We start from the raw sequence: 13,227 nt of genomic DNA on the forward strand, positions 1-13,227 counted from the left end.
TCTATCTGAGACTACTGTTCCCCTCTCTCCCTCCCCCAACACAATATCACTGATCACTAGATAGGGGAAAGTCGTAGATCGGTACAGAGGGGCAAATGTTTTTCCGAGGACGGACTGGACCCGAAAGAATCAGCTTCTTCTGTCAAAATTTGGAAAAGGAGGATTAGACAGAAAGGAGAACAAGGACAGTTAGGATAGCACCACAAAGTAGACTTTAATTGTTTTATTGTGTGTGTGTGTGTGTGTGTGTTTTTGTTGTTGTTGTTGTTGTTGTTGTTGTTTTTGTTTTGGTTTTTTGTTTTGTTTTGTTTGGTTTTTTTGCTTGTTCGCTGGTTTTTTTAAGCTAACGGCCCTTAATAGGATCGGTTTTGCTTCTTAAGTCTTCAGTTCTATTAAAAATTTTACCATTTATGTAGAATCAAATGTTTCAAAGGCGGTTTTCATCGCTCGACTGAAAAAACGATCTCAGGACTTGAAAGGAGCAGGAAATAAACACACTGAAGAACAGGGAGTGTAACAATTTTGTCTCACCCGGAAGAAACTGCTTTCTGACTCAAATAATTTGACATGAGGGATACCAAGATAAGGAATGTTTGCTTTTCGAAAGAATTTTGGCGAACGAAGTTACTTGAAGGCGGGTACGTGCACTGTCATGTGTCATGTAGGTGTGGATGAAGTTTCAACCTTCCTTCTTTTGAAGGGGAGATCATGCAATTTAGCTTAAATTGCACTGGTATCTAAGTTCACCCACAAGACGCTGAATTGTAGTTTGCATTTTTAATTATTTCTTTCACTCCCTATATAATCTCTTTAAGGAAGATTTGAGCGATCGTGCTGGCTGCCTGAGATGCAGACGTCAACCTACATTTGACATACATTTTTTTTTCAGACTTTTTCAAGTGCTTAGCAAAAGGTTTCTTGCTCCCAGCGATTGCTAGTGGTACTCAACTAGAATTTGGTGGACAAAGGTTTGATTCACACAGGTGGCTGAATTTATTCGAAAATTGTCCCTCTGTCACGACACTCGTAATATTTCAACTATGAAGATTTATGCGTCTCTGGCTTCGCATAATTAATGTAACGCAATTTGCATGGATTACACAACTCTGAGCTGTACAGCGTTATTTACATAAGGTGAATTTTATCCGGAGCACGCACGCAACATTTATAACCCTAGCAACTTCAACTAAAGTTGTAAAATTCTACTGTATACAAAAACAGCATTTGATACGCCACTATGGGGTTGATAAGTCTCTTGCTCACCTACAGCTTAGTATATTTGCTCGTACTTCAGACGGGTTGCTTTGCTGCAAAATTCACGATGTTTCCGATGGTGGGTAGGAGTCACTACCTAGTTCTTGCAAGGATAGGAAAAGAATTGGAAAGCAGAGGTCATAAGGTGAAGTAGAAAAAGGTTCATCCAGATCAGAATATAGTACAGCTTGTGAGTTAAGGAAATTTTGTGGCTCGAAATCCGCTTTATTACGCTGGGTAGGAGTTTTCGAACCGATCATCATCGAAAATTGCTGTCGTACGGTTCCCAAACTGCGCACCCGTCAAGTGAAAACACTGAAGTTTCATCTCGGATCATTTTATTTGAATTTCTTGCAAGCCTTTAGGCGCGAAGCCAAAAGAAAAGATAGCGAAATCAGCAATTTAAATGCGATGGTTCGATAGTCAAAGCTTGATTAATTAAAGCTGTCACGCTGTTTCTTCTTCTTTGATTGTATGATAAGAAACAAAGAATATCACGCGATCGACACAGTAATGAATACTACTCAATCAGGAGTGAAAACAAGGCCTGAAAAAATTCAGGGCTGTAAGGGATTTGAACCTTTGCGATACCAGTGCAGTGTAAACCAACTGAGCTAACCAGCCAAGTGGGAGCTGATCATTATGATGGTTTGTAATGACATGAAAATTGTATTTGTGAACAGCGGGTTAAGAAATGAATATCAAAGCGATCATCGCAGTAATGAACATTATTATCCAACAGAGCTTCGTAGAGTACAAATAACGCGCGAGACGAGTACAAATATCACAGAAATATCCGCGAAATTCTCCCGCACTGAAATAACAATTTGAAGTGTTGGATAATATATCTCTTATTGAACGTTTTGTTGTATAGTATCGTTGAGTATTTTTACTCGTTGTTTGTATTTTGACTCGCCCTATGGGCTCGTCAAAATACGGCACAACTCGTAAAAATACTCAGCGATACTACACAACAAAACGTCTAATTAACAACTATTCACCTCAGTGTCGGTGGTTAGTGGTGGATATTTACCTCACCGCTTCGAGGCTCGGTAAATATCCACCGCTAACCACCGACACTGAGGTGAATAGTTGTTTTAGTATATACTAAAACAGTGAGATAATGTACTCCACCAAAGATTAATTTGAGTGATTTCTTCGCTTGTCACGGATGCAAACCGGGACGCCATTTTTTTCCGAGTTGCTCGGAGGTAAATAGCAAAGGATATTCGGAGTTTGACTAGCCAATGAAAGCGCGCCTTCAACGCCATCCACTGTTTTAGTATATACTAATGAGGTATATCTACTTAAGCAGTAGTGAAAATAGGGCCTGAAAAAAATTCAGGCCCGTACAGGATTTGAACATGTGACTTCTGCGATACCGGTGCAGTGCTCTACAAATCTTCAACCCGTTCAATATGGCGACCAAATATTTGCCGTGCTTACTCTCGCACCGTTGAAAACAAAAACTACCGCCCGAAAGCGGGCTGTATAAAGCGACGCCACAATAACTCACCTGCTCAATATACGATTTCTATAAAAGGTGTCAGTGGTGAATTATTTAACACAAGATTCACTTGAGTTTCAAAAAACTAACTCACTTGCTTTTATTTCTGTATTTTTCCCAAAAAGGTGTTGATAATTGTGGGAGACTGTGAAAAGTTCGCTGCGAAAGACCCTCGTGTTCGAACATTCAAGTGCTCGGATGACCTCACAAAACTTGACCCAACCAAGATAGATCACTTGGTAAAGTGTTGGTCTTATAGCTGTGATGCAATACTCAGCAACCCTGATGTCATGAAACAAGTCAAATCCTCCGATGCTGTTATTGGAGATGCAGCGTTCCAGTGCTCGTATTTGGTCGCCGATAAATTCTCTTTACCTCATGTTACAGTCTTGATGAGTCCTCTCAGTACGGGTTCGGTTTTCCCGTTAAACTTTGCACAACTTCCTTCTTACATACCCCACTTCACCTCCGGATTCACTGATCATATGAATTTTCTGCAGAGGGTGAAGAATACCCTGCTATACTTGTCTCATAAACTGATGGTTCCTTCGCTAAGAGATAACGTTTACGGACCGCTGAAGAAGAAATACAACATAACACCGGAGAAAACTCTCCACGAGACTTACCAGAAAGTTGACCTTATCCTTGTTCAATCGGATCCTCTTGATTATCCAAGATTCCACTTACCGAGTAAGAATCACACGTTCGTTGTTGACTAAATGATCTAAAATAGAATGCTTATCCAAATCTATCTTCAGGCTCTCCGTTTTAGCAAGAAAGAAAGGCAAAGAAAGTTGCAATTAAAAAACTCACTGAATTTCATTCCTTGCTTTCCCTCTTTTTCTCACTCATCCATTTTCTCGTTTCCTCTCTTTTCATGCGATCTTAGAAAAAAAAACTAAAAATCTATTTTTTACGTCCAAACAGCAAAACAATGAGTCATGCTTTTAGTCAAGCAACCTCCATGTTGACCTCAAACGTATTAGGCGGGTGGCCTCTCTCGAAGGGAATGTTGCAACCAGAGGTCAATAAGCGTAACTGATAGTTCCTTTCTATTATTTATTTCCAGATACTAAACTGGTTGGTCCGCTGCTCTCAAGTCCAGCCAAACCCCTCCCAGATGATCTTCAGCAGTTTGTTATGGGGTCTGGGGACGAGGGTGTCATACTTGTCTCGTTTGGATCGATTCTATCCCAGATAGACGATCAGACAATAGAAAGAATGGCAGCTGTGTTTTCCAGCTTACCACAGAGAGTTGTCTGGAAACTTAATACAGGTAACTTAGCTATGAGTTTGGTCGGTGTCTTTTTGTTGGTGCTGTTGTTGGTTATTTAATTGTACACATTCCAAGGAGGATTATTTCACCAAAGTTCAGTTATCTTTGTTGTTTGTGAGAAGCTAGTATTCGACTACAAGAACTGTTTAAGATGCTTTCTTAACACTCCCCTGTCATTATTGACTTCTAGACAGCAATCTTTCTACTGTTTACTTTATGGACTCTAGCCTCGATGCGAGTGCAATGACGATAACAAGGCTCCATGCACAATATCAAGTTTTTTAGCGTGTGCATCCATAGAACCGATTAAGCACTCGCGTCTACGCGGTTTTGTTTTGTCTTTCCCAAAAGTTTTGAAGTTTTGCTTCCTTCCTTGAAATAGAGGGCAAAAGTTTGCACCTTGGTGACAACGTCAAAGTGTCCTCCTGGCTTCCACAGAACGACATTCTCGGTCATCCAAAGACACGTTTGTTTATTGGTCATGCTGGAATGAATGGAATGTTGGAGGCTGCTTACCATGGAGTCCCCATGATTTGTGTGCCTTTCTTTGGAGACCAGTTTGACAACTCTGCGGCCGTGAAGCACTTCGGGATGGGGGAGTTTTTGTACAAGGAGTCAATAACTGAGGAGAGTCTTGGGAACTTAATACAAACTGTTCTAAACAATCCAAGGTAAGCCAGATTACCCAATGGCTATGAAACATCGATCGCAGATTTGTTGATGCTGTTGTAAAAAAAATTAAGTGGCAGAGAGCTAATGATGTTTTTTTGCCTTTTTTTTTAGTTACCGTGACAATGCTGGTAGAATTTCTAGGTCTATCAAGCTGCTCCCGCGTTCTGCGATAGAGGCAGCCGCTGACTGGGTGGAGTACGCGCAAGCTCTAGGCGACTTGTCGTTCCTCAGACCACGAAGCCTGGATCTACCATTTTATCAACTTTACCTTTTGGATGTGTTAGCTCTGTTTCTTTTATTGTCAATTATCGTTGTAGCTGCTGTTTACTTAGTTCTCAGGTGTTTGTATCGTTTTTGCTTCAGCAAGAGGCCGATGAAAGAAAAGCCGAACTAGTATATTGCAATCTTTTTATTACAGAAGTACACTGAGGCGACTTAATCATCGTGTATTGCTATTGTCCCTCAAACAACAACAAGGAGCAGATATGGTCCTGCTTAACCCGTTTCACTCCGAAAAGTGATTAACATGTAACTTCTCCCGATTATATTCATACTTCATTCAGCAAACAGGTAATGAGAATACTCAAACTTATCAGGCGGAGGCTGTTTTCTTGATCTAACACTAAATTCTCGCAACTAATTTACAAGGAAATGTGAAGCAGCCATAGTGGAGATTTAACGATCAGATCTTGGGGGTCAAGGTTTAGGCTCCGTTTCCTTCAACTACCGCAGGTTTCTGGAAACTTAAAATCCAGAAAGTGTTGTCAGTTTTCATATTCTCTTTGCTTGTTGTGATGTGTGCATTGAATTAAAAGCTTTAAAATTAGACTAAATGAACAGATCCCTTTAATTAAGTGATGGAAAGATAAGTATAATCTTAACACTTCGTCCCTGCATTTATGTTAACGCGAATATGCAGGCACCACCTACCGTGGAAAGCGAAACCTTCACCAGTGCGTTTTAAGTAGTTACTTGTTATCCCTCAGTTCATTTATGAAAAGATATAGTACGTAAGGGTGGATCCAGGTTTTTCCTTTGTTTTTTTTTTAACGGGTGGAGGGGAGGGGATTGTTTAAAATTTTTTCTTAGCGAGGAAGATGGAAGCTAGTTTTGTGTTTACTTTCGGTACATCCCCCACACCTTTAGTCTCGTTTGGGGCGCCTAGAGCATACCATGCACAGGACCGTTAGAACAATCAGGCCTGCAAAGTTCTGCATACGTTGTGTTAGTCACATAGGACCGCTGAAACACAAGCACAACATCGCATTAGAGAAAACTCTCCAGGCGACTTACCGGAAGGTTGACTTTATCCTTGTTTAATCGGGTCCTCTTGATTATCCAAGGCCTCCTTTACCGAGCGAATATCACACGAGTTTGTTGTCAATATGGAAATCTAAAATCAAATGCTTATCCAAAATTCAACTTCAGGCTCTGTGTTTGAGCGAGAAAGGGAGGGGAAGACAATGGAAATTGAAAAACCCAGTGAGTTTCATCCATTCATTCCAGTATTCAATCGTTACTCTTTCTGCTTTTGACTTCCTCCCCCACTTTTCCCTCCCTTTATTCTCTCGTTTTCTCTCCAAACGGGTTGGTTCACTGCTCTCAAGTCCTTCCAAACCCCTCCCAGACGATCGTCAACAGCTTGTTTTGGGGTCTGGGGACGTGGGTGTCATACTTGTCTCGTTCGGATCGATTCTGTCCCAGATAGATGATCAGATGATTGAAAGAATGGCAGCTTTGTTTTCAAGTTTACCATAGAGAGTTGTCTGGAAACTTGATAAAGGTTACTTAGCCGTGAGTTTGGTCGGTGTGTTGTTGTAGCTTCGTAGGTGCTGTTGTTGGTTATTTAATGGTACACGTTCCAAGGTGGATTATTAAACCAAAGTTCACTTCTCTTTGTTTTTGGTGAGAAGCTAGGATTCGACGACAAGTACTGTTTGAGATGCTATCTTAACACTCCCCTGTCCTTATTAGCCTTAAGAGAGCGATCCTTTTACATTCTAGTTAAAAGACTAAAGACTATGGCATCGATATGGTTAACGAGAACAATGCTCCTTGCAGAATATTAAGTTTTTTTAATAGCGTGTGCATCCATAGAACCAGATTTAAGCACGAGATTTTTAAAGTGTTTTGCTTTCCTTCCTTTAAGCAGGCGGAAAAAGTTTCCACCTTGGTGACAACGTTATATTAAGGTGTCTTCCTGGCTTCCACAAAACGAAATTCTCGGTCATTCACAGACACGTTTGTTTATTGGTCCTGCTGGAATGAATGGAATGTCGGAGGCTGCGTACCATGGAGTCCCCTTGATTTGCGTGCCTTTATTCGGAGACCAGTTTGACAACTCTGTAGCCGTAAACACTTCGGGATGGGGGAGATTTTGTACAAAGAGTCAATAACTGAGGAGAGTCTTGGTAACTTAAAATACACACTGTTCTTAACAATCCAAGGTAAGCCAGATTACACAACGCCAATAGCTAGTCAAAAAATATCGATCGTGAATTTGTCGATGCTGTTGTCTTTCTTCATCTCAAGATGGCATTTGCGTCTATTTGTTAAATACAGATGCAGAGAGCTAATGATATCTTTTTTCATTTTTCAGTTACCGCGACAATGCTGGTAGAATTTCCAGGTCTACTCAAGCTGCGCCCGCGTTCTACCATAGAGACAGCCGCTGACTGGGTGGAATGCGTACAAGCTTTAGATGACTTGTTGTTCCCCAGACCACTGACGAAGCCTGGATCTACCATTTTATCAGCTTTACGTTTTGGACGTATTCCCTCGGTTTCTTTTACTGTCAATCATCGTTGTAGCCGCATTTTACCTAGCTTTCAGGTCTTTGTGTCTTTTTGCTTCAGCAAGAGGCGGATGAAAGAAAATCCGAAATAGTGTATTGCAATCTTTTTGTTACAGAAATATAACAACTTTTTCACCATGTATTGCCATCGTCCCTCTGACAACAACAAACTTAGGAGGCTGCGATTACAATCAGTGGTAAAGAAAAAAGAAGAGAAAATTTCTCGAAATTTGCATTTGAAACCATGTTATTACCCATAGCAATATCAAGAACGAAGGTATTGTTTGAAAGTAATTAGCAATAATTGTTAGAGGTCTTAAAATGAACTTCACTTCGCTTCGTTACAGAAAGACTAAATAGGTCTTGGCCTGAATACACAACATAATTCGTATTGTTAAAAGATTCAAAAAACCAAAATTTGATATTGAGTTAAACTCGCGAAAGAAATATCTTCCCAATAACTATGAACCGTCAAAGGCAGAGTCACAATAGGGAACAACTGTCAACCGTCAAAGCCCTTCCCTCTTATCTGCTTATGATAATACTTTCTGATCATCTTTAGTGACGTCACGTAACATGTATTTATAGAACTCAAATGCAAACATTCACATAACCGAGTATCCATAAAGGAACCACGCGCTTGATCAACAACAGAACGAGCTGCTTTTCACGAAACACATCACACGTTTCGAGAAGTCTACGACATTTAGAAAACCGTCAGCATCTATCATGGCTTTGTTTCTCAGTCAAAGGCTTGCATGCTGCATCGTATTGTCGTTTGCATTTCAAACTATTTGCTTTGCTGCAAAATTTGCAATGATTCCTATGGTTGGTAAGAGTCACTACTTGGTGCTTGCAAGGCTGGGCCAAGAGCTGGAAAACAGAGGACATGAGGTAAATTTAGCTCATCTTGTGATCGCAATTTAAGGTAGCTTTTCATTTGAGGAAATGGAGCTGAACACATAGTGATTTCTGTACTCGCCTTTGAAGCGAAAAACTTTGGCATGTTCTTTGTAATATTTGTCACTAAAATTGAAATATCGGCCTGAGTGCGTTGCGACCTCTCTTTCTCTAATTTTTTACGCATTGAAATTACGAAACTGGTGCCATATCTGTAGCGCGGCACGAATGATCACATTACATCTTACTACACAACACCGATGGAGCAAACGGTGATCATATTGCTAATGCAAAGTTCGAAAGGAAAGATTAAGAAGAGAACAGGAACCTGATACATAGCTGAGGCTCCAAATGATCTTCGCAGTATGTAGAATTTACACAACCGGGCATTTCAATGCATTATGTTCCGAAGGATAAAGCCGTGTATGTCAGAAATTGACCAATTTGTTCGTAAGGCCAGGGGTCATTCCTAAGACCTCGGCGTACAGTTTTTGCCCTTGCTGACCTCTCCCCGCTAAATAACATATCTATCATAAATAACTACAGCGCAACCGTATCGTTTTGAGAAAATAATATAAGATGATGATTTCAAACCAATTATCATCTTACACTTGTAATGGCCTCACCATTCGTCCCCAGCCTTTGCATTTTTTTTTCTTCAGTTAATTCAAGAATTTGGACGGACCCATTGTAATATATGCAAACTTTATTCACTGGAGATTTATACTTGCTATGTAATCGTCCAGAAAGGAAACAAAACACACTGTACGATAATGAAACTAGACTCGGCCCGATGCCTATTTCAGTTTGTGTTGTCTCTATTTTATTTCTAAGACCGCTAAGAAAACACTTTGCCAAAGAGTCACGCTAATCCTTCGCGCGTGTTCGTCCTCATGCACCCCTCTTCAAGTCAAAAAATCGCCTCTGCAGGGCCTGGTGCCCAGGCTGCGTATGATGTAATTCACTTACGTACTTGTGCTTCCGTGGTGGCGTTATGTATATGTAATTACCGCTATGACTATCGAAATCAAGTTCTCTTGCTATTCTTACAGCTTCTTTTCCTTATAAGGTGCTGATTGTTGTTGGAGAACGTGAGACGTATGCCGCAAAAGACCCACGTGTTCGAGCATTCAATTCAACGGATTATATCAACAGACTTGACATGACCAAGATAGAGAACCTGATGAAAATATGGTTGTACAATTGTGATGCAATACTCAGCAACCCTGTTGTCATGAACCAAATCAAATCTTCCGATGCTGTTATTGGAGATGCACTGTTCTTGTGTTCGTTTTTGATCGCAGATAAATTCTCCTTGACTCATGTAACAGTCCTGATGAGTCCGCTCAGTTCAGGTTCGATATTACCGCTGAACTTTGCACAACTTCCTTCTTACCTACCCGAGATTACCTCAGGACTCACCGAACACATGAATTTTCTACAAAGAGTAAAGAATACTGGGCTATACCTCCTTCACAGGATGGGTCGTTATAATATTGATGGAATCTATGAAACACTGAAGATGAAGCACAACATCACACCAGAGAAAACTCTCCACGAGACATACCAGAAAGTCGACCTTATCCTTGTTCAGTCGGGTCCCCTCGATTATCCAAGGCCTCTATTACCGAGTAAGAATCATGTGTTTACAGTCAATAACCGCCTCCCGGTTAGCTCAATTGGTTGAGCGCCGGACTGTTGTGCGGGAGGTCGAGGGTTCAAGCCCCGGCCGGACCAACACTCAAGGTCTTAAAATAACTGAGGAGAACGTGCTACCTTTCTATAACATCAAGAAATGGATAGACATTCTGGTCTTCTCGGATAAGGACGAATAAACCGTAGGTCCCGTCTCCTGCATCTATTGATTAGTTAATTTGGTTAGGCAGGGGACGTTAAAAAACCCACTCACGAGATTACTGTGATGTGGTCTGGCCTGTTTACTAGGAATTGGGGGGAGGGGGCATTGTTAGATTTACCTTTAATGGTTGTAAACTGCTTAGCAGTCTGGTAAAGTCCCCCGCACAGTGTTGTAAAGCGCCATGAGCTCAGGATATGAGCGCTATATAAATAGAAATTATTATTATTATAATTATTATTATTATTATTATTAATTTTTCTAAGTGAAAATCTCATGACACACGGGTGAGGCCCTATAAGGAGGAGGGTCTGAGGATCCCGTATCCTTCCATTTTTTTTGCCTCAATATTTTGTTTCCCATTTATTTCTGTGCTTTGTATCTCTATAATTCTTGTTCGATATCTCGGAATCTCTATTTTAAATATCCCGTATCCCATTAGTTTGATCCTCAAGTTTCCCGTATCTTCATATTACCTACCTAAATAGCAAAGATCCCGTATCCCGATAACCCCTGATAGAGTATCAAGGGCAGTCTTTATCTCCACTAGATTCCCCCTTCCCCCAGTCCCACTCTCTCTCATTTTCTCCCTTTTTGAGCGATGTAAGTGAATCCAAGTCTCCCGTTGGACGTCAACATCAGTGGAACGACCACGCATGCTCTTTGACAGGTGATTTCATATTCACCTTAAACTAATTAAAAACCCCTGTGTCCAAGGAAGGTGACTACCAGAAGTTTGTATATTTTATTTTCTTTCTTCTTATACTTTCAGATACTAAAGCGGTTGGTCCACTGCTATCAAGTCCAGCCAAACCCCTCCCAGATGATCTTCAACAGTTTGTCATGGGGTCTGGGGACGAGGGAGTCATACTTGTGTCGTTTGGATCGATTCTGTCAGAGATAGACGATCGGACAATTGAAAGAATGGCAGCTGTATTTTCTAGCTTATTAATGAGAGTTGTCTGGAAACTTGATACAGGTAACCTAATTTTACCTTATATGCAGCAGCTAAGTTTGTTTTGTTATTGCTTTTCCCTTGCTAGAACAAAGGAACCGGCCACTTACTTTCGACTATGATCCGCGGCTTCGACCTTTAAATTTGAACTTACGAGACTGTGTTCAAGTAGTAAGGTTGTCCCAACAAGCGAATCGATTGCTGCAAGCTAAATTAGTCACGTCCATGTAGTTTGGTATGTAATTTATAAGATGTTTGATATTGCTTTCCTTATTTGTAACAGAGGGCAGAAATTTGCACCTTGGCAATAACGTCAAAGTGTCTTCCTGGCTTCCACAGAACGACATTCTCGGTCATCCAAAGACACGTTTGTTCATTGGCCATGCTGGAATGAATGGAATGTTGGAGGCTGCTTATCATGGAGTCCCCATGATTTGTGTGCCTTTCTTTGCCGATCAGTTTGACAACTCTGCGGCCGCAAAGCACTTCGGGATGGCGGAGATTTTGTACAAAGAGTCAATAACTGAGGAGAGTCTTGGCAACTTAATACAAACTGTTCTTAACAATCCAAGGTAAGCCGGATTACACAACGACTTATCGCTGGTAATAGAAAATCGATCGTGGATTTGTACGATGCTGCTATCTTTATCTCAAAAGAGCATTTTAGTCCACTTTGAAAATACAGGTGCAGAAAGCTAATGATATTTTTTGTGATTTTTAGTTACCGCGAGAATGCTGCTAGAATTTCCAGGTCTATCAAGCTGCGCCCGCGTGCTGCTATAGAGGCAGCCGCTGACTGGGTGGAGTACGCGCAAGCTCTAGGTGACCTGTCGTTCCTCAGACCACGAAGCCTGGATCTACCATTTTATCAACTTTACCTTTTGGACGTACTCGCTCTTTTCATTTTCCTCTTAATCATCGTTGTATCCGCAATTTATTTGCAGCTCAGGTGTTTGTACCGTCGTTGCTTCAGGAAGAAGCCGATTAAAGAAAAGTCGCTCTAGGAGCCGTATCTTGAAACTTGTGACTGTTGACTTAGTTCATGCATGTGATCAGTGCTTTTACAAATTCGTGCATTTTAATAAAGACCATGAATTTTTTCTAAATAATTCAGTTTCCTGCTATCTTCGGAAAAACCCTTCCAATACTCTTCCATCCGGGGCGTACCTGTCCATTTTCTTTTCGCAAGTATAGCTTCGCGGAGAGTACTTCTTAGTAAGAGGCTTACGGGACTGTGCCGCCGGATGGGGTCGCATTTTTACAACTGGATTGACTACGATAAGGCTGCCTTTTCAATAGAGTTGATATAATAATGTCCCACCTAATGTCATTTTCGGAATTCTGGGAGTAAAAAAAATTCTGTTGGGTAGGAATTTAAAAATGGTAAGATTCTCGGTTAAAAAAAGTGTTGTTATATTGTATTATCATACTATGCTACTGACATTACCCCTATAGTTTTTCGAAATTGTGCTCAAAATTATGCTCGTTTTTGGAAGTTGCGATACTTTTAGATTATTTTTTTAAGAAAGAAACACCAAAAAAGTCCAAATTATATATTTATTATTCACAGAGCACGACTTTTTTATTTTCTTTTGAGTTAGAGACTTACTGCTGCTACTTTGCTGCCTGTGAAAGCGAGAACTGGGACCCACACAATCTTTACGTCCGATGTGTGGTCCAGACATCTAAACACCGAACGACGCAGCTGCAGAACCATCATAGTCACCAGCTCAGACGATTTGTACATAGTTTTTAAAAGTCCGTCAATATTCATACCCGAACCGCTGGCCGATTTTTAGCCGTCCCAATATTCATTTATTCAAAATAGCCTACGCACGAGTGCGTGAACGGATACACGTTAGTAGAGTCAAGCAAGTAAGATTGGAAAAATGTCTGTAGAGTATACTTGTGACCTTCTTAACAAAAACAACTGAATTATTACCTATGAAAGGAAAGTGTGATATTTTTTAAGAGTACAGTTAAATGTTTATACTTATATCTTTTATAACAGCTT

At 40.7% G+C, this 13,227-nt stretch overlaps 2 protein-coding genes across 3 annotated transcripts; both read left to right on the forward strand.

Annotated features, from left to right (window-relative positions):
• Positions 1-1,096: 1,096 nt before the first annotated feature.
• On the forward strand, positions 1,097-5,542 carry LOC111333939 (2-hydroxyacylsphingosine 1-beta-galactosyltransferase). 2 transcript variants are annotated; one of them, XM_088758132.1, is made up of 5 exons: positions 1,097-1,399; positions 2,887-3,451; positions 3,831-4,037; positions 4,420-4,708; positions 4,821-5,542. In XM_088758132.1, the coding sequence occupies exons 1-5, from the start codon at positions 1,238-1,240 to the stop codon at positions 5,101-5,103; spliced, it is 1,506 nt and encodes a 501-aa protein (XP_088614258.1). In that variant the 5' UTR covers positions 1,097-1,237; the 3' UTR covers positions 5,104-5,542. The 2 variants fall into 2 exon arrangements, with proteins under 2 accessions (XP_088614258.1, XP_088614259.1); XM_088758133.1 differs by lacking the exon at positions 1,097-1,399 and adding an exon at positions 1,753-1,902.
• Positions 5,543-8,002: 2,460 nt separating this feature from the next.
• On the forward strand, positions 8,003-12,322 carry LOC148732514 (2-hydroxyacylsphingosine 1-beta-galactosyltransferase-like). The gene is made up of 5 exons (XM_088758427.1): positions 8,003-8,397; positions 9,473-10,034; positions 11,031-11,237; positions 11,497-11,785; positions 11,935-12,322. The coding sequence occupies exons 1-5, from the start codon at positions 8,233-8,235 to the stop codon at positions 12,215-12,217; spliced, it is 1,506 nt and encodes a 501-aa protein (XP_088614553.1). The 5' UTR covers positions 8,003-8,232; the 3' UTR covers positions 12,218-12,322.
• The last annotated feature ends 905 nt before the right edge of the window (positions 12,323-13,227 follow it).

Source organism: Stylophora pistillata, chromosome 4, assembly GCF_964205215.1.
Source record: "Stylophora pistillata chromosome 4, jaStyPist1.2, whole genome shotgun sequence".
NCBI lineage: Eukaryota > Metazoa > Cnidaria > Anthozoa > Scleractinia > Pocilloporidae > Stylophora > Stylophora pistillata.